The following is a 22,353-nucleotide window of genomic DNA, read 5'->3' on the forward strand; positions in this document are numbered from 1 at the left end:
ATATAGACCACACAAGTCTATACATAGAAGGATATTCACCAAGGAATATCTACATACGTCTTCTGAAAGACTCGTATTAAACATTCACTATTAGATATTAACATATGATCCATTTTTAGCTACAAGTATACACAAACCTCGATTGTATGGATCGGGGTAAGTTTAGGTATACACAAACCTCAATTGTATGGTGTTCTGACTATACAATAAGCTCCCCTTCAGATTCTCATAATCTTATGTCTTAATTTATGTGATTTAGACTATCAATGAAGTTAGAAAACTCTATTACAAGATATTTTTTTCCTAACACAACAAATCAAACAGTGATTCAAAAATTATCCCATATTTGTAATCTCAAATTCATATAATTCTTATCAATCTCAACAACCATTTCCATACATAGTTCATTTAGACAAAACCACAAGTCAAATAAATATATTAATTACATTTATATTTAATATTCACATTCAATCAATTAAAGAGACAAAAGGGGAGTGATTGTTTGAGCAAAAGTTTTTTTTGTTTGAGCAAAAGTAGGATCGAGAGCAAAGGTTGAATTTCAACTTTATTTTTCGCTTGAGCAAAAATTTCTTCATTTGAGCAAAAATAAGGTTGAGAGGAAATATTGAGTTTGAACTCTATTTTGTTTGAGCAAATAATCATTCTCTTGAGTGAAATATATAAAAAAAAAATCAACCTCATGCATTAATGACAAGTGTCAATTTTCAATAATATTTCATATTAAAATATATGTGGGTATTAATTAATAAAATAATCTCTAATGTATCAAGTTATACCTTTTTACATATTTTGTGATTTTAATTTAAATAAGAACGATTTATTCCAAAATCTATGTTAATTTCAAGATTTAGGGAAGAACAAAGATAATTGGGCAAAAGAAAAATATACAAAGCTAAAAAGGGAAAGTTGGAATGCACCAACATCGCAAAAGCTGCCCCAAACTCGCAAAAAGTCAAGACGCCACCAATAGATCTCGCTCAAGCGAGATTGCTCCAGTAACATTGGACCTTTTTAGGTTTTACTCGCCTAAGTGAGCCCATTAGCTTAAAATGTTTATAAATGATAAATCACAAACTCACAAACTATATTTTAAATTTCCATATATAAATATCACAATTCATAATGTTATGTTTATATTTCTTATATATAAATATCATAATTAATTTGTTCTAAGACAAAGGAAGTTAACTTGATTTATTAAAATAATTGATGTTGATAATAGTGATGATAGGAGAAATTGATTTGAGAACTCTTAAGAGCTATACATTTTTTTTATAGATTAGTTGTATATTTTTTAAATATAAGTAATGTTGAGAAAAAATGGTTATGTAGTGATGATTATATATATATATATAAAGTGGCATGAAAAGAAAATTGGTAGAATCTATATAATTACATTTTTGGAGTTTGTTGAATTTTCTTGTACAACTAATATAAAAATTTAGGATTTATTAGAAAATATTGGTGTTTGGATTGATGTTGAAGTTTCATTGAGTGGAAATTTGATGAAGTTATAGTAAATTCATCCACATCTTAAAATTAAAAGTTTATACAAATTATAAATTAATTTATATATAAACTAGTTATAAAATATAAGAAAAATTATTTTAATTTATTCTCGTGTATAGTAATAGATTATGTGACATTCAAATTATATGCAAACATACTTAATAAAAATTTATTTTATGTGGATAACTAAGTGGATAATTAATTAATGAAAAATAAATTAACATGTGAAAATTGCAATCCCACGTGCATACATGTCATGTGTATTACTACATAGTTATCATGGTTTTAACAATATTGTATGGGTTGGGAATCACACTAGACACACCTATATAAAAGAAAGGACCAATTTTAACCATTATAATGTTCATATATTTAAAGAGGAAACACCTTCTTCTAGAACTTCTCCCAACTAACTATGATGAAAACTAAAGTAAGAGGCTAGCAAAAATAGGAAAGTGAGAAGGTTAACGTTCTTTTATTTTATTTTATTTTAAATAAATATTTTTATTTTAAAAAACATTATAATTACTATGGAAACATAGATGCGATTCGCCGTGTATCCACATTTTTCTCTTTTATTCAATTTTCACGATGATAAAAATGTAATTTGGATGAGTCGAAATTGAAAAGCAAAAATTGGAGTGTAGAGAGTGATTAAAAGTGAAGGTTAATTTATTTTATATGTAAAATTTAGTGTGAAAATGTGTGAGAGTATGCTCTCTTTGTTGCTTTAAAATAAATAACTAATAGAAAAGTAAGGAGTCATATAAAAACTGTACATTAATATTAATTTAAAAAATTAAAAAATAATTTTATTTTTTAAATAATTCATATGAAATGACAAAATACTTCCCATTAATAAATTTGTTTACATAAAAAGCGGTTATAATGAAAAATCTTTTTATGTATGGTACAGATGAAGTTGCTTTGTATACAAAGTAAAAGAGTTAATACTCTCTTATAAAAATTAATTTCTAAAGAATTTTAAAATTCTACAAAATATTTTTCTAAAACTTAAATAAATATCAATGGATGAAATATAGAAACATATTCTGCAGCGTTCCTCTTCAAATTCAAATACAATTATTAGTTTAAGATTTAAAAAAAATCACAAATGTTCTTGTTTGGTGATAGAATTTTATAATTTTAAATTTTTTTTTTTAATATAATAACCACAAAATATACATTTAATTATTTTTTTTGAAATAATTAAATTATATTTAAATTTTGTAAATAAATTGATAAATAACTTTAAATTAATTTTGTTTTTTTATATACGTAGTTAGATATGATTTCTTACTTGAAACCAAGGTTATCATGTCTTGTAACAATTATTTGTAAATGAAAAAGAAAGAAAAAATATAATGGAAAGTTCAACAGCATGGGATCTCCAAAGGGTAAATTATAGAAAAATATTGTTGTTTTAATAATGAAAGAAGGTGTCAAAAAGTAATTTTTATTGGTTCTTTTATAAGTTCACTTACAAGGGAAGCTATAAATTGCACTGGCCCACATAGCACATATTGTGTTCACAATTTTAAACTGAGACACAATTATCACGTGAAACAAAATTCAATTTAAAGTGAAGAACTATTGTAAGTGATTAGAAAATGTTTCATTTCTAAATCATGTTTGGTACAAGATGTGAACTTGGATTTGACAAATAATTGCCTACATTAATGACAACAAAATATGAACTAATAATTGTTAGTTAACAAAATTAATAAACAAATTTTAATAAATTTATATTTGTTTGTACGCATTTTATTATACTATACTCGTAGTTTATAAGAAACGAATGCATATATGCAATGATATTTTTTTATGATAGAATGGTGTGCGAATTATGTATAAAAATAGTGGTGCATTAATTCATATAATTTAGAATTAAGAAAATTATGACCCAGTAATTTATAATTTTTTTACCTGAATTTTTTAAGGTATATTTTTTTACTACAAGAAAATCTTTAAATAAAAATTAATTTTAAAAATTAAAATGATTAGTTACTATTTCACTAAATTAAAGATTAACTTATAAACTAAAAAACTATTAATATTAAAGATAGTTTCTATTATTAATAAAAATTTATAAAATAATTTATAAATTAGTATTTAATCTTTAGCTACCAAGATTTTAGCTACTTACTACTTTATATTCTAAATTAGATTTATTAGTCTTTTAGATACTAATTTAGAATATAAAATATTCACTACAAGAAAATCATGAAATAGAAACCAAAACCAATTTTTAGAGACCAAAATAATTAGTTACAATAGTGACTAAATTAGAGACTATTTTAGAAACTAACTAAAAAATTGATTTCTAAATTAGTTTCTATTATTGTTAAATAGTTTCTAAATTGATATCTAATTAGCAATCAAAGTTTTAACTACCAATTATTTAGTTTCTAAATTTGGTTTCTAAAACCTTGATTGCTAATTAAATACAAATTTAGAAATTATTTAACAATAATAAAAACTAATTTAGAAACCAATTTTTTGTAGTTTCTATAATGGTCTCTAATTTAGTTACTATTGCAACTAATTATTTTGGTCTCGAAAAATTGGTTTTTATTTCATGATTATGATTATCTTGTAGTGATTAGTACCTAAATTTGAGTAGCTACTTTAGATACCAATCTAGAAACCATTTTATAAATTTATATTAATAATATAAACCACTTTAGATACTAATAATTTTTTAGTCTATAAAATAGTATATGATTTAATCAATATAGTAAATAATTATTTTTTATCTCTAAACTTTATTACTATTTAGTAATATTCTTGTGGTGTTCTAATGAATAATAAAATATAAATATTTAAATTCATCATGTAAAAGAATAGATATTGAATTCACACTTTAACTATAAAATTTAAATAATATTTAAAAGTGTACTAAAAAATATAATACTATTTTTCTGAATTAAGAAAATAATTTAATATCTACATTTAGTTTTCATAATTTTCTTAAATAACTTGAGTTTTTACCTGAAATGGTACTAATGCACTTCATATTGGCAGGATTTAAAAAATAACTTTAATGTAATAGTACTAATACATTTCATAATTTGTAAAGATTTAGAAATTAACTTTAATGGAATGGTACTAATACACTTCATAATTGTAAGGATTTAGAAAATAATCTTAAAGTAGAAGTGATATATTTTAAATGAAAAAAAAAATTATATAAATAGAAATTTCAGTTATTCATATTTTCTTTTTAAAGAATCACCATTTCTCTAAATGTTTTGTTTTTTCTCTAAGATTCTAGCATCCTCACTCATGAGATCAACAATGAGAATGACTTTTGAAAAAGTGCATGAAAGTTAATGACTTTATTAATTAAAACTGAAATTAACAAATATTTTTTTATAGCTAACTTACCCAGTTGTTTATTGTGTTTTTTTTTTTTTTTTTATCTATGATGATAGTATATTATATACGGGAACATATGAGATTTTAGATGTGGAAGCTCCCCAATGAGCATATGAAATATTATATATATATATTTTTATTATTCTCTATGAATAAAAATTATTTTGAACTACTACTCATACGGTATATGTATATATGTAAATATTTATGTTGAAAATTTATGTATATTATAATATTAGACGTGGAAAATATTTTTAGTTTTTTTTTTATAGTATAGTATTTAATTTTAACCTTTCATATTTTTTCTATAAATTCTAGAGTTTATAAACTTTAAATCCTATGAAGTAATATTATAATTATTCTACATTAATATTATATTCTTTAACTATTTTAAACTAATTATTAAGGTAGTATAATTCAATATTTGATATATATTATTTATTTAAAAATTGAATATATAATTTTTAGATATATGAGGAAGAAAAATGAGTTATTTATAACAATTAACAGTTTGTTTATTCCAACTAAAAAAATAAGATTAAAAAATAGAAAGTTGAAAAAAAAAATCGTAAAATTAAAAAAATAGAAATATTTCATCAATAAAATTATAAAAAAAAACATAAATGAATAGGCTAAGATATTCTTCTAACACTATATTATGAATTATGAGAATAACCAATGTACTGACCAAAAGCGACAAATTTTGCTTATAGGTTATGGGGATTTCATTTTTCCTAGGTCTAATCATATAGATATTCCCTGCATCTAACTTTTTATGTAGTCAGAGTCAATAAGTGTCTCTTTATTTATAAAGATTAATTATATCAATATTAATTAAACCAAATTTTATTCCTTTTTGGAGCTGTGTTGTAATTGCACCAATAGAGCTTAGTCATTTGTGTCAACCACTTTTATGTTTTGTTTTACTATACTAATAAACTTTAAAACTATTTGATATATGTTATGGAAAAGATAAAATACGCATGTAAGTTATCTTCATACTCACACAAGAGACTGGTTTGGTATGTTCGGAGAAGTTCATATAGTTTAATTTATTTATAATATTATAATAATTTTTTTTATTTGTCTTAAAAGAAAATATAAACCTCCTAAAAGGATCATTACATTACATGTGTGTGTTTGTGTTTTTGTAATATGTTAATTTTTTCTCACAATTTTTATTATTACACACAATTGTATGGTGAAGAGCACATTTTCTTTGCATTTTGTACCGTATCCCTAGTAGTACTAGATTGAGCATGCAAGCTCAAGGGGTTGGTGTGTTTTTGTTTGAATCATCTTTAGAAAGTGTGAGTTAACTTCCTTCAAAGATTGATGTTCTCACATTGATGAATGATTTTCTAATTTACACGTTAGCTTCATCTATTAATTAGAATATGCATCTTACATTTGTACATAAAACTTCATTTACTCTCTTCAGTAGCACATATTATATTTAGCGCTTTCTTGAGGTCTTTGTACGATTCTTGTCTGCTTGCGTCTAGTGCTTGGATGAACACATTTTTACTCACTTAAAGTATTCAAGCTTACTTTCTCGGAGTGTAATTGAGAATAAATTCACTATTTTAATTACAAATTACTTAATTAGATTTAATTGGACTTTAACTGCAATTATTGATTAAATTCACATTTTTAAGCCTATTAACTTACTTGTATTACTTTGATGATATCTTAAATTACAAGTGATTGTTTTCAATGATTTCAATAGTTTTAGAAAGTTAGGATTTTGAGTTTGGTAAAGGAATAAAATACTTTAAAGACTGAAAAGCTAAGCTGTGTATAAAGTAGATTGTCTGATTATTCAAAGCTCATTGGACCGTTTGCTCTAGATTCATCTGCTATGGATTAACACAAGCAAATTGTGTTGTTTTAGACTCGATTATCAAAGTCTAATTTGTTTATTCAAAATAAAATTAGAAGAATTTTTTTTTTAAAGAAAAGTGGAAACAAAATCTGTAAAAAGGAATTAAAGAACAAAATCTACAAAATTTCAAAAACAAAATCTACAAAACTAGAGAAAATGAATTGGAGAATAAAATCTACAAAATTTCATAAATAAAATCTACAAAAATATGTGAAAAGAATATTGAAAACAAAAATCTATAACGGAATATAAATTTGAAATCTACGAGGAAGAGAAAACTTATAAGAAGACATAACAAAACTCCACACTGGAAGAGACTTTTTAACTTAGCTGCACTATTTTCCTTGGTTTTCTATTTTCTTCTTTGTAAATTTTTTTCGTTTTTCTTCCACATGAAAAACTAAACCTTTTTAGGTTGATTCTCTTGTGATTTCACATTGAATTCTAAGTTTCTATGCAATTTAGTTTTGTTCTTCAATTTATGTAATAGACTACATTGAATAGTTTGGTCTTTTTGAATTTTGATTTCTGCTTATGAATTATTTTTGAACGCTTGTTGATAATTCAATTATATTATTTAATTAGAATTATTGTTTAGTTTGTTTTATTCTAAACAATGTTTTGTTTGCTTACTTCATGAGATAAAAGACTAAAACTTTCACATGTATATGCTTAGATGCGGATGAGAAAGTATATGAATTGATTTAGGGTTTAATGTGTGTTTGGTTAATTCAATTTTATTTTTTTGAAGAGTTCAATGATGGATTAACTGGAGAACCAATTTGTTTCTTAATCACCTTACTCTCATTTTTTATAATTTTTTTATCTTCAATAACAAAAAATCCCTTGTTTTACTAAATTTACAAATTTATAATTGAATTTGTTGACTTGAAGTTAACTAACTCTAATTTTGTTGACTTTTCATATAATATAGATAGATATACACTCATACTATTTTATTTAATTGAAAACGATAAATGCTTCTTTAGAATTGTATCAAGTATCCATTTGCATTTGCATGTGTCTAAACTATAATACTTATCTAAACAATATTTGAATAAATTAATATATTTATTTATAAATTACAAATATACTTAATTTGTGAAATACCAAAATTGATTAATAATTTATGTCTGGGTTTGATTAATTTGTTTAAAAATAATCATTATCTTCTAATGTTCTTTCATAAGTCTAAAATATGTATTTTTTAAATATAAATTATATTAAAAATATTATTTCTTTTTAACAGTTTAAAAGTATTTTACATTGTGGTCCAATGTATACACTTTTTACACAAATACATTTTTTACGATACCTTAATAAAAATGCTGAAAACGAGGTTTTACATTTACCCTATTTCTTTATCCTCTGTAATGTTAGGGTTTGAAAAGTGGCACTTAATTTGCAGCAACCATGAACACCACCTCAAACTAATGCAGCTTCTCGATACTCAATCCATTATTTCCACCAATAATTAACTTCGCTTAATTCAATTCCATTACAAACATCGGAGCTCCTACACAATTTCATTCCGGTAACTCCCAACTTCATTGATTTATTCTTTTATTTTTTTGGTCGAATTGTCATTAATTTTTTATTCAAATTCTGCGTTCGCTTTATTTCCTCTGAATCTCCACCATTTTGTGGATCTTTATCTTCAATGTGTTTTTGATGTTGTTGTTGCTCAATCACAGGAATGGCTGCGAGACTCGCAATTGTGAGGGGCACCGGAGGGAAAGGGAAATTAGGAAGTGTTTTAGGATTTAGTAGGTTGATTCAATCGGTGCCCCAATCTTCTGCTTTATCTAGGAGCATTGATTTTGGGGTTCAGTCACCACAGCCTGTTTTGCCCGAGTTCAGTTCCCCGAGTTTCTCTTTTGGTGGCTCAATGGAGCTCATGGGTGTCCCAAAACGCAAGGTACCCTGTTCACTTATTTGCCGTTTTGGATTTCCTGTTCTTGTTTGGCATTCTAGAGGTTTTGAATTTTACTGCTGGGAATATCCATAGATAGAGTACAGTGATGTGATTGTAGTGTTTTAAGCAAGAGTGGTGTGAGTGTTATAATTTGTGAACTGTTATTGTTTCGGCTTTGTGTTTTTACATTTTCTTAATGGTTCTGTATATCGTGCAGGTTTCTCCGCATAAAAGAGGAATAAGGAATGGGCCAAAAGCTCTGAAACCTATTCCCGTGATTGTCCTATGCAAGTAAGACTTCATCTGTTATGCATTATTGTTTGCTATTATTTAATATGTTTTGCAAATATCGGGTAATTTCTTGTTATTAGCTATATTAGAGCCTTTGAATGACGGGTACTTAAATGAAATACATATCAGTATAAGACAGTTCAATTTAGGTGTGAAGTAAACTTCTAGTGAACAATTCAGCTCTGCATGGTCATATCTTTCAGTCTATAATATTATAGTTTTAGAATTTCCCACAACCTATAAGGCTCACAACACAACAAAGAAAATACATTTTTCTAAAGCGAAACTACTCTGATGTTTGGAGAGGAATGGAACTTTTTATTTCATTGCATGCCATAGATGTGATCCCCTTCTTGCTCTCATGATATTCCACAATTAATCAACCTGCTAATAAACAGTCTAGAAAACAGAAATGATGGTAAGATCCTGAGGAGTGAGTTACCAGACTTTACTCCTCTATACCATTGTGTTTGGTTTCTTGCTTGCCCAGTTCCTATCCTAGCCTCAAATCTCATTAATTGGGATCTATTATGCAATGCACTTTCAGTTCAATAGGAATTAATCAAGAAATTATATGCTCTAGTTTTGCTTAAAAACTGTATATGAAGTTATCAAATAATTAAATTAGTTTTCATTTCTAATGCTACTCAAACTGTTCACTGAAGTTAGATAGTTGCTGACAATATCAGTCTGTTCCAAATTCTTCTTTATACATCATAAGTTGAAGGACAACTAGTAGTTGAGTTGAGAATCATCACACCCAAGGATTGGTTGACCTTAAGCTAGAGGACATATATGTAAAATATTTAATCGGACTTGGTTTTTCTTTTTCACCATGTGTTGTTGGACAATTGTTCAATTTTTTAGAAACATTAGAAAATAGAGTTTGGGAACTTCGCTTTCAACCTTGCTCTTGAATAGCCTGATCCATGTTCTTGGGCCCTCCTTTTAGCTGATGATTCAGCATTGTCTAAGAAGTTAACATAGAATTTCTCTGAACAAAAGGGAGAAAAGAGAGGCAGGGAAGGGTAAACTTTAAAATTTATTTCCCCATATATCTGCAATGTGCGGATTCCATCATCAACTGCCTGTGCAGTGTTTAAAACGGGTTTGCACTGATAAAATTCAAATGAATTTCTATTGTCTATATGTGACGTGCATAGGTTGGTTTTACTTAGTGTAGGACCATTCTGTACTTTTTGCGAAATGATTAAACTATTAAACTTTTCTATTTTTCCAGTTTAGATGAGTAATTGACCTGACTTCTTCTGTAGGAGCTGTGGTCGTGTTAGGCTTCCACACTTTTTCTGTTGTGGTGGGAAACCAAATCAAGGTAATACCGGTGAACAGAAAGGTAGTCCAAGCTAATCAAGCTGTTTCCGAAGCACCAGATGTTGGTTGATGTTCAGAGCCACCCATAAGTAGGTCCGTTTGGTAGTTATGTTTTATTTCCTTCTTGTTTCTTAAGCAATGCCATTATTGGATCCGAGGTTTTTTGCTTTGAAAGATAAATGGGAGTTGTTGATGGGTAAAATTTATGGATTTTGAAGATGATATTCCACATCCATTTTAGAGTAAGCTGCTATAGTGCTTTAGTATTGATCTAAAGACATTTATTTTTCACCTATAAGGAAACAACGTTCTTTTGAAGATAAGTAGGGGTGATTCCTCATATCTAAACCAGCTAAATAATGTTAATCAATCAGATTTACACTATCATAATTAAGGCTTCTTCTTCCTGCACCCCCACAATTTTCTAAATCCCGAAATTGGCCTTAATCTTTTATTTGAAAAAGGACACCATAGTTACCGGAAATAGGGATCTGGGAGTGTTCTACGGATTCATCAATCCGGAACTAAATATTTTTTTTTTGGATGAGGGGGTGTTCCAGAAGCAATTTTTGCATAAATTATTGATTTCTGGATTGCTGAATCTGGAAGCCTAATCCTGTTATGGATTCGTGGATCTGGAATGCTTTTTTTTGAGTTATGGATTTCTGAATCCGGAATGCATATTTATGTTATGGATTGGAGGATTCGGAATGCTTTTTTTGAATGAGAAAATATTTTAAATTACGGATTAGTGGATCCAAAATTTTATCGAAAGTGCCAATCCAAAATTTTTCCGGATTTCGTAATCCATAATGCAAAAAATAAATTTCAAGTGCATTTTATGGTTTTTTAAAAATAATAAGGACAATTTGGTCTTTGCATAACATTGTGGGGGTGCAGGAAGAAAAATGTAAGGGTGCAAGAAGAAACTGCCCATAAATAGTAAAAGTCCACTAATCTGAATTTACCAGACCAGCGCCGTAAGCTTTACAATTTTAGGCCGAAGGGCCTGTTTTATATTGAGTCCACTCCTGCAAGCAGTGACAACTGTGTCCTTATTCACCTTTTAATGCATAAGTGGAACACCAAACACTTAACAAAAGTCCGCTAATCAGTGATAAAACTCGCAATTATTCGTGAATTTTTTTTGTCTCCATGCACGAACTATTTCGTGCAAATGCATTTGCGAAATTCAGCGTTTTACTTTCTTTTATCAACCCGTTTACCTGAAGAATCACAAAACAACTCGAAAACAATCTATGATTATATTCAGTTGCCTAATCAGCTTCAACCTGGCAAGCAATATTTTTGGCAAAAAAATAAAGGAGATATATGACTATCATCCATAGTGAATTCAAAAATTTGGGTTATGTCTCTTTGCAGATCAGAAATATTTCAGGAAGAGTGTTCAGAAATGTAAAATGGAATGCTGGTGAGTTATTTTTCTAGTGGCTAAAGAAATACTCTTTAAAAATGTCAGTGGTAATAAGCAACAATATAAATGTATGGCCCAACCTTTCCACTAGGAAACAAGGATTTGGGGAAAGGGAAATCAGTATCGAATATCCATGGACAAGTGTGAGCTCTGTATTCCAAAGGATCTAAAAATAAAAGCTGAATTTTTTATAAAGAAAATAGTCATCTAGATGTTCCACTTTTCATGCAGGTATGCCTCCATCATGCAGGTGTTAGCACTTGAGTCTTTGTTTTCGTTTTTGCTCTACTCGTTTGTCCCTGGTCTTTTTAATATACGTGTCCCTGGCAAATTTTTTTACCCCTCCATATCTCATCATTATGCAAGATACTTGAGATTTTGTTGCTAATTGCAAACTCGTAAGTGCTTAAACCCTATTTCCCCCTTTAACTTTTGAGCAATAACTATTTATAGGTTCGGTGTTTCCTTGGCACAAAAGGAAAATACTCTTGTCACCACTGTTCACAAAAGACATTTACCCTACAAAATAAAACATTATATTGTAATAAAGTAATAATTTATTTAGACGTAAGATGAAAGTAATTTACATTTATGATGTCAAAGTATCTCGCACAGAATATGCTGCGCCGTGACAAACGAATAACTTCAACAAACTCATTATAGAATTGCTGTTGCTGCAGATGTAATGGAAGAGAAAATTGAAAACTCAATACACTCGAAACATGCAAAAACAGTCAAAATGAAAAGAAGAAAAAAACCTATGATAATCGATTAGACATTTTCCTATAACCGATTAGCCTCTATTTAATTAATATTTTTGTTTATACAATTAATTATAATGATTTTAATAATTATATTATTAGTATTTATTAGTGTATTCTATTATATATAATAAACTAAAATAAAGAAATTAAATATTTTTTTAATATAAAAGAAATAAATAATATAATATTTTTCAATCACATTTATTATAAAATTTCTAATCAAATTTATGTACTCTCTTTTTTAAATCACACAGTCTCACTTTTTAATTTTTTTTCTTCTTTCCATTCCAGCTCGACAATGATGGTGTTCATGGAACGTCCTAACATGGGGTGATGAAAGAAAGAAATGTGTAATTGGAGCATGTAGGAGATCCCACATGAAAGGCTGTATTTGAAATGAAAGAGCTAGTGTAATGAAATTGGAAGATGAAAGAAGGTAAACGGAAGAGAGGGATTATGTTGAGCATTGTAACTGTGGATTTCGGTTTGTAGCTACTGCAAACGCAATGCTGCAGAATTACGCAAAACTCATCCTCACCCCAACCAAAACACTTCTCCTCAATTTCCATTCAATCCCTAAAACCCTAACCACCGCCGCCTCAGCCCGAGACCAGTACTTCGCCGTCATTCACCATATCTCCAATATCGTGCGCCGCGACTTCTACCTGGAGCGCACCCTCAACAAGCTCCGCATCCACGTCACACCGGAGCTAGTCTTCCGCGTTCTCCGCGCCTGCTCCACCGCCCCCACGCCCTCCCTCCGCTTCTTCAACTGGGCCCGTTCCCACCCCTCCTACACCCCCACCTCCCTCGAGTTCGAACAAATCGTCACCACCCTCGCCCGCGCCAACAACTACCAGACCATGTGGTCCCTCATCCGTCAAGTCACCCTCCACCACCGCCTCTCCCTCTCCCCTGCCGCCGTCGCCACCCTCATCGACGCCTACGGCCACCACCGCCACATCGACCAGGCCGTTGAGGTCTTCAACAAGGCCCCCATCCTCAACTGCCCCCAAACCCTCCCGCTCTACAACGCCCTCCTCAAATCCCTCTGCCACAACCGCCTCTTCCATGGCGCCTACGCCCTCCTCCGCCGCATGCTCCGCAAGGGCCTCCACCCCGACAAAGCCACCTACGCTGTCCTCGTCAACGCCTGGTGTTCCTCCGGCAAACTCCGCGAGGCCAAGCTTTTCCTCAGGGAAATGAGCGAGAAGGGCTTCAACCCTCCCCTTCGCGGCCGCGACCTTCTCGTCGAAGGCCTCCTCAACGCCGGTTACGTTGAATCCGCCAAGGGAATGGTCAGGAAGATGATCAAGGAAGGGATCGTTCCCGATGTTGAAACTTTCAATGCCGTGGTGGAGACAGTGTGCAAGGAAGAGGTTCAGTTTTGCGTTGATCTTTATCACGAGGTTTGTGCTTTAGGGATGGTTCCTGATGTCAACACTTACAAGATTCTCATTCCCGCAGTTTCTAAAAGTGACTTCATTGACGAGGCATTTAGGTTGCTCAATAATTTCGTTGAGGATGGTAACCGTCCCTTTCCTAGCTTGTATGCGCCTGTTATTAAGGCTCTGTGTAGGAGGGGGCAATTTGATGATGCTTTTTGTTTCTTTGGGGATATGAAGGCCAAGGCACACCCTCCTAATCGCCCTCTCTATACCATGTTGATTACCATGTGCGGTCGTGCCGGGAAGTTTGTGGAGGCCGCAAACTACCTCTTTGAAATGACTGAGATGGGGTTGGTCCCCATCTCCCGCTGTTTTGACATGGTTACTGATGGGTTGAAGAATTCTGGCAAGCATGATTTGGCTAGTAGAGTGCAACAGCTTGAAGTTTCTATCCGTGGTGTTTGATGGATCATGTCTTTGCCTCTACCATTATTGCCCATGCTCTGCATCCCTCAAGCTCAAAAATCCTCTACTCGTTGGAATATAGGTCTTAAATCCTTTACTGTCTCTATTCTATCTGTGTTGGGCTGTAGTTCTTATTTAGTTATATTTCACTGTCAATTGTGTTCATAAACTTGATGATTTTTTCCATCATTCATTCATACCTTTAAGAAATTTATTGGTTACATGTCGTACAGTCATGTTGTGGATATAGAATTAAAGCAAAAAAAAAATAGTTTTGTTCAGAAAACACTACTCCTTAAAGATGAATACCTACCCCTGAAATTTTGCTTACAGAAAAAAAAAAATCACATATCACATTAAATTTCATGTATTTAAAATCTCAATTTCTTCAGCATATCTCCATTTTAGTCTACTAATGTTTTCTTATAATTCCAATCCACAGATGTCTTGAGGGGCCTGAAGTGCAGACGCAGACACTATTTGATGTAGTCCTAGCTTGATTCCATGTAGCTCTTGGTGATTTTTGACATCTTGTTGTTTGATGGATGCCTTGCGTGGGTTAAATGGATGAAGAAATTTTAATGGAGAAGATGAATTTGATAGTAAATATAGAGGTTAGGCCAACTCTTAATAAGTTTTAAGTTAGACACAAAACTAGTGCTAACAAAAAGTGAACAAAAAAGACAAGATGTGCACAAATTTAGGTAGCATTTCTTTAATCAATTCTAAGTTAATTTACAGGAGGGTTAACATTTATTTATAATGCTAAGCGCAATCAATGTGCAAATTTTAACTTTAAAAATTCTCTACTCCCATGGTGACAATTGGCTTCTTTAGATAAACTTTTTTCATTTTTTTATCTCTTTTTCTCCTTCTCGATCCCTTTCCCGGTCTTTACCCTATGACCCATCATACCCATATTCAGAGGGGTAACCCTCCCTCTTATGTCATCTTCTAGAATAGGATGTGTGTTAGCATTATCTTTCCTAGAGGTAGACCTTTTTTGAGTTGCTGTTCTACCCTAACACATAGTCAAACCAACTCAACTAAATCTAGGTTATGGTCACTTTGAAATAACCTCGCATTTTTCCTTGACACTGGATCTCAAGATGAGAAGTTTCATTTTCTGCCTATATTCCTCCACAGATAGATCCCTCTGTCTAAGTCTTTGGAGTTGATACATCAACTCCCTTTCATAGTAAGAGGGAACATATGGTGTGTCCTAAGAGTAGTCTTTAACTCATTCCAGTATCTAATGTGAATAGAAGGATCTTTTAGTAAAGTGGTCCACCAAAATACATGGCTTGTCCCTGAAAGCTCATTGTAGCCAGGGATACTTTTCTATCTTCTTCTACACGGTGCCTATTAAAAATTTGTACCACCTTCCCAATCTAAAAATTCATTTATATAAATTCTTCCAAGAAATGGAGGAAAAGGTCCACCCTTGGGAAATGTTTATTCCTAGGTCTTTGATGATTTCTAGGGTGGGGTTGGTAAGGATATTCAAAACTCAGAATGTTCCCGTACTCTCTTCTTGTAGAATTAAGTACTGATTGATTTTCAAATTTCTCTAGTTTCGTAAAAATTGTACAAAATAGTATAGACTTTATTTTGGACTTATATCTGAGCCATTTTCTTGAGCCAATTGTCATGGACGATGTATTGGGCCAATTAGAGTAGGGTGTAAATAAAATAAAAAATAGTCTAGCTAGAGTTACAATCAGACCTCCTTGGACCCAATGCAACTCTATACCATCTAGGATGCACGAATAAATTACTAGAGTGCATTATAGAAAGCACGGACTAGCAAGGAAGGCATGAAGGTCTACATGTTATTCCTTCAATAGAAAGAATTCCCACCAATGTCAAAACACCGCTTGTCTTCATGGGAATGGATAGGATTCTCTCCAATTAGAGGAAGTCAATTGTCACCATGATAGTAGAGAATTCTTAGGGTTAAAACTTACACCTTGGTTGTCCTTAACACTATAAATAAGTATTAACTCTTGTAAATTAGTTTAGAATTGATTAAAGAAATGTTGTCCAAATTCGTACACATCTTACTTTTTTCGCTGTTAACATAGTTTTGTATCTAACTGTACCGTCCCGTACCCGGGCGTTGACCAGAAGTCAAAGTCAAAACATGGTGGCACCCCTCAAGGGACCCAAGGAAGGTAAGACGTCGCCCGAGTAAGACGTCGCCTAAGTAAGACGTCGCCCGAGTAAGACATCGCCCAAGAGAGGCATCGCCCAAGAGAGGCATCGCCCAGAAGAGAGGCATCGCCCAGAAGAGAGACATCGCCCAAGAGAGGCATCGCCCTAAAGTAAGACGTCGCCTAGTTAAGGCATCGCCCAGGTAAGGCGTCGCCCAACTAGGGCGTTGCCAAGATCAAATATCACTAAAGCAAGGCAATCACAGTGTGGTTCCCCATGGGTAGGAAAGACCATGGAGGGAGCGACGCCGTGGGAAGACCTCAGGTCCCGATAATCCGGGGTAGTAATAAAGTGAAGAGAAAGGTGGCTTCAAGGCCATAGTAATAGCACCAGTGTAGGGCAGCCTGACTCGTGAAGTACCCCTGCCGCCCCAGAGACGCCTTTGGGACAGATACGACTCAAGAGGAGGGTCACGCCCAGGGTAGCCAGGTGCAGGGTACGAGAGAAAGGCAGATACGCTCTCAAAGTGAGTGACTAGATGATTGGGGGCATGAGTTGGCACCCAAAAAGTCACCCCTTGCGCAGTAGCACTCCCAAGCAGGAGGGCTCACACGAAGAAACGCCCCTAGATGGGGTCATGGCGCTGTGAGGCCCTCCACGTGTACAGCAGCCAGGTCAGAATAGAAACGCCATTTAGTCAGGTGCCAGGTAATTAAAGTCATTTAATACAGTTTCCGTTTCGAGCATTTAAGGTACTATAAAGGCTCCCAAGCGTTTTTAACGTCTTAAATGCGTTGCGTTTTATAATTAAATGCGCTAATTAAATGCGTTACGTTTTTATAATTAAATGCGCTTTAAGGTGCTTTGAATGCGGGGTAGCTTAAATAGCGCCTTGAATGTGGGGAACGGGGTTCGAACTTTTGGCAAATTTTCCAGAAACGCTCTAGTTGCTTGCTCGAGCCTTGAGGTTACGTGCGAGGGACTGGGGAAGGATTTTTGCCGGAACGAAAAAATAGACACTAGACACAGTTCCTTTTTACCACCTTCAGAGTGCCATACACGGTGCTCCGATACGGAGGTGCATAGTTTTTGGTGTTTCTTGCTGGCTGACTTGAGTGTCGGAGTGCAAACGGCCGCTAGGGTGCCCTTTTGTCCTTCTTTGCAGGAATCCCCAGGTAACCAGTGGGAAGGAGTCCCTAGCTGACGGTTGAGGTTGCGCACGAAGACGTCCCAGGTCAACCGGACGGAACATTTGGCGCCCACCGTGGGGCCGATGTAAAACATCAGTCCCACCACACAAGTTTTTCAGTTCCAGTTGCAGTTTCCAACCTAGTTTCGGCCCTCAAATCGCAGATAGTCAAGGGGGGCTTCCAGAAACCACGAACATGAGACCCGCACGCACTAGGAGCAAAGAGATGACCATACAACAAATCGTGGAGAAGCCCTCCAATCAGTGAATGAAGAAGCCAAGGCTGACCAGTTAAGGCCATTCCTTGAGCGTGGAATGTGGCAAACCTTAAGTTGTATTTCAGTAAAGTCAGCCTAGCTCGGTGTCAGTGCAACCACTCGAGTATAGCCGCCCCGTGAGTAAATGGTCACCTAGTGCCAGGTAAGACAGGGGCATGAGTACCATGCAGGAGAGCCCGTCAGCTCGACCCAAGGGTTCGGGGGAGGTCATCGGTGATTGGGCACAAGAGAGACAATCTGGACATGGGCACCCTTGATCGCAGCTCGCCACCGTAGTGGTTCGAACCTTTGAACAGACGGAGATAGAAGGGCTAAAGTCTGCCATTGGAGTTAACCAACGAGAAGAGGCCTCAGCCAGTCGAGGAGTGGCTTGAGAGGAAGATCAACGGCAAGACGTTTAAGCTGGGGAAAACTTTAGACGGCGAGACACAAGACCAGATCGCCAAGGTAATAGTTAGAAGTGATTTCAGTTAAAGCAGTTTTTCAAGGGACACTCTTTAAGAAGTAGTTTCAGTTAAAACAGTTTTATCAAAGTTTCCAAGTTATTTAAGTTCGCATGCTTATTGTTTTAAGTTTCCAGAAAAAAGACCCTATCGCTTTTATGAGATTTAAGGCAACAGTAACCATAACTTCTTAGAAGTTGGCCTAACTCTTGCCTGAATTGCATATGGCTTCGGAAACCCACAGCATGTACCAGGTATGCTTATGCCCTCAATACAGATCAACATGGTTTGATAGATAATTTTTACTTTTTCTGTGGTCAATTCTTCAGAAAATGAAGCAGGTTCGGGTTGTAGAGTAATAAAAACATCAGACATGTTGGTTGCGAACCAGCAAGACTCCAATGTCAATTTTTGCGCTGTTTCTCTTTTAAGTGTTTCTAATGAAAGGGAAATTTTGTTCTTAATTTACACACAATTAAGCATGCTGACATTCAAATTCTACCTCTCATTTTTTTTATGTATGATGATTGAGATCGGTTATTTTGAAGTTGCCTCAGATTCATTCCCTCTGTCCATGACACTAGCTCATGAGTCATACATAGTATTCCTGTTTAGATTGTTTGAGCAACTTTAACACACGCCTTTTTACTTTATTTACAGGTTGCCCTTCTAAGTGTTAACATATATCTGATATCGCGATTACTTTAATGGTGGCATATTCAAGCTACTATTGTTTGTCAATTTTTGAGTCTGAACTTATATGGAGGGCACACACAAATCGAAGAAAAACAAAATCTATTGGAAGAGGTAATAATGGTGACGAGGATGATTACATTACCATATCCCGCAGCGTAAAAATGATGTTTCTTTAATGAGAGAATTAAAAAATGTATTTAGACTTATTTGGAGAAAGTTTCATCAAAGACTTATTCATCGAAACAGTTAAATTGAGGCCGAAATGAATGCAAGTGTTTTTAAGAACTGAAAAACTTCATCAAAATCGTCAAAGGAAAACAAACTATTTAGGAGAAATGTTTCCTGAATTGTTTATGAAAAAAAATGAAGGAAGAAGGGAAAAATCTACTATTTTCGGAACTGTAAAACTATATCAAATCTACTATCATTTGCGTGCATACTTATTTTTTCTCAAAATCAAGTTTACCTTATAAGAAAAACAAGTTCATTTAAATTTGTGTGTCTGTGTAAGGACATCAAAAAAATTAATTTTAAATTAAATTGATTCTGCTTAAAATTGGTTTCAAACCAATTCAATACGAATTAAACATGTAAATGTTCTTTAAAATCAGCTTAATAGATATTTTAACAGAACTCAAAAAATAGTAAACTTTACCATATTATTCTAACGGCCTATCAAGATTAGGCCCATTTTATTTATGAGTTCTCTGCACCATCTCTCACCCAGACACATAAAATACCACTAACACAAATATTTAAGTTTAAAAAAATGAAATTAGTATTTAGACTCTTTTTTTCTCGTATAGTACTATTTTTATTTTTATTTTTCCATTCAACACCTTTTTTTTTATTTTTCTATCTAACATTTTTTTTTTCTATTTTCCTATCTAACATTTTTTTTTTCATGATTTCATTTTGTATTTTCGAAAAAAAAAACCCTCTTAGAATTTCTAGAGATGATGTTTTTAGAATGTAAATGGAAAAGAAAAAAAATATACTAAATAGAATAAAAATAAATTTAAGAACCAATCAAATAAAATAAAAAGTAAAAAGAAATTAATAAATTAAAAATAATTGATAATTTTAATTTGGATGTATTAAAAAAAAAATTTAATGGTTGTAAAAAAAATAGATATTTTTAATGTTTAAAATAATTAGAAATATATTGATTGAAAAAAGAAATGAATTTTTATGAAATAAAAATAAAAGTAATAAATTAAAAATGTTTAGTTTAAATTTTTTTTAAGAATAAAGAAAATAAAAATTAAATTTGTAACAACAAGTTGAATTTATAAACATAAATTAATATTTATTTTTGTTATTATTGATTATGCAATCATGTTAATTTTAAGTACAAAATATAGTACATAATTATAAAAAAATCAAAGTCCATTAGCATTGATTAATAATAATGAGCAAACAGATAATCTTGAAATGAGAAGTTAAAGTTATTTATTAATAACAAATGTCGACAAGGTTCTTGTTTTTGTTGATAATAATCTGTTGCAACTGCAAATGAATGTTGATAAGGATCATTCATTGTTGTAATTAGTTGCTGCTGGGAATGTCTGCTCGGATGATAACTTTTGCTATGTGGGTGGATCGTTTAGTAATTGTGGCATTGACAAGAAATATATTGAATTGTTCATGTACAATTTTATGTAAACTTCGAGGTAAGAGAGGTGAGTCAATGTGGACAAACTTAAAAACCAAATCTTTCCTAGTTAGAATCTTCCTAAATTATTTTCAATTTAAAAAAAATAATCAAAGAGTAGCAAAATTCTAAAAAAAAACTAATACAAATATTACTTAATGTTTAAAAATGAGAAGAAAAAATACAATAATAAATAAATATAAAAAAATAAAAACAGCAACAATAAAAATAAAAATAAATAAAAAATGAAAAAAAAATAAAAGAATGCTGGAGAAATAAAAGTGTTACTAGTGTTATCCAAAAAAAAATTAAAAAAAATCTAGAGTGCTATATAGAGAATTAAAAGTGAATAATTTTTAAATTTTTTTCATATATAAAATCAGTTATTATTTTTCTTTATTTTCCTTTTTAATAAAAGCCTGCAGAATGTTAAACAAGAACAGTACGAGGAAATTAATGAGTAGTGAGACGATGATGATGACGGGAGAGAACGAGAAAGGAGAGCGATGGAGCGGAGCGATGACGAATCTGACGGAGATGTCATCCAATCTCGAATCTCTCCAGAAGCTTCTTCTCACCAAAGCCGTCTTCGTCGACGACGACACCTTCTCCAAAGCCTCCCTCACCGCCGACCAAGCCCGCTCCATCAAGCTTCTCCAGCAACGAGTTGAGACCTTGGAGAGAGAGGTCGACGCCGCCATCACCGCTGCCGCTCGCGCTCGCTCCGAGAAACGACAGGCCGAGGCCGCTCAGAAAGCCGCCGAATCGCGCGCTCAACAGCTCACCGCCGAACTTGAAAACACCACAAGTATTATCATCTTCATCATACTCCGTTTTTACTCTTAACATCTCATTTCATCCTTAATTGAAGTTTGGAATGGTTCTGGTCTGTGATCGGTGAAGCTAATCGTTTCTGATTTCTTTTAACAGAGGTGTTTGAGTTGCACATGGAAGAGCTTCGCGCGAAGCAAGAAGAAATCGAGAAGCGCGACGAGGACATCAAGCTTCTCGAAGCTATAATTCGAACACTTGGAGGAAAGGAATCGCTCTCTACGTCTCGCTAAAAGCATTCGCGTTAGGCGTGGTCAACCCTAACCAGTGGCAGTATCCCCTTTCGTTACTTTGTAAATTAAATTTTACACTACTAAGTAAAAGATTCTCATCCTTATGACTGTAATAAATGTTGTTGTTTTTGCATGAAGGAATATTGATAATTCTTTTTGCACGATTAATTGCTCTATTGATTCTCCTGTGGCAAATGAGGATAGGGAATGGAGGAAGTGCAAGGGAGATTGCAACATTCAAGTGTTGAACTTTGTTTTGACTTGAAACGAATTTTCATTCGTTGCATAGCACGCAGTTGTCATAAGTTATGATACATCGTATTACTTCTGATCTGAACCTCAGGGTGAATAGTTTCCTCACAGTTGGAGTGTGTGTTTGAGTAAACAGTTCAATTAAGTGCTATTTGAGTAAGTGTTATCATGTAACTACTTTTTTACAAGTTCTTTATGTAATCAAATAATACATTATTAAACTGTCTTCATTTACTGAAA

The 22,353-nt window shown here is 32.6% G+C and overlaps 3 protein-coding genes across 3 annotated transcripts; all 3 read left to right on the forward strand.

The window, feature by feature from the left end:
• Window positions 1-8,118: 8,118 nt before the first annotated feature.
• On the forward strand, window positions 8,119-10,577 carry LOC137811839 (uncharacterized). The gene is made up of 4 exons (XM_068613695.1): window positions 8,119-8,327; window positions 8,488-8,711; window positions 8,926-8,999; window positions 10,274-10,577. The coding sequence occupies exons 2-4, from the start codon at window positions 8,490-8,492 to the stop codon at window positions 10,365-10,367; spliced, it is 390 nt and encodes a 129-aa protein (XP_068469796.1). The 5' UTR covers window positions 8,119-8,327; window positions 8,488-8,489; the 3' UTR covers window positions 10,368-10,577.
• A 2,182-nt stretch (window positions 10,578-12,759) lies between these two features.
• Window positions 12,760-15,116, forward strand: LOC137811841 (Pentatricopeptide repeat (PPR) superfamily protein). Its single transcript, XM_068613696.2, has 2 exons — window positions 12,760-14,465; window positions 14,826-15,116. The coding sequence occupies exon 1, from the start codon at window positions 13,037-13,039 to the stop codon at window positions 14,381-14,383; it is 1,347 nt and encodes a 448-aa protein (XP_068469797.1). The 5' UTR covers window positions 12,760-13,036; the 3' UTR covers window positions 14,384-14,465; window positions 14,826-15,116.
• A 6,077-nt stretch (window positions 15,117-21,193) lies between these two features.
• Window positions 21,194-22,353, forward strand: LOC137811844 (tropomyosin). The gene is made up of 2 exons (XM_068613699.2): window positions 21,194-21,605; window positions 21,728-22,353. The coding sequence occupies exons 1-2, from the start codon at window positions 21,224-21,226 to the stop codon at window positions 21,859-21,861; spliced, it is 516 nt and encodes a 171-aa protein (XP_068469800.1). The 5' UTR covers window positions 21,194-21,223; the 3' UTR covers window positions 21,862-22,353.

Source organism: Phaseolus vulgaris, chromosome 2, assembly GCF_051622355.1.
Source record: "Phaseolus vulgaris cultivar YP4 chromosome 2, ASM5162235v1, whole genome shotgun sequence".
In the NCBI taxonomy this organism is placed as follows: Eukaryota; Viridiplantae; Streptophyta; class Magnoliopsida; order Fabales; family Fabaceae; genus Phaseolus; species Phaseolus vulgaris.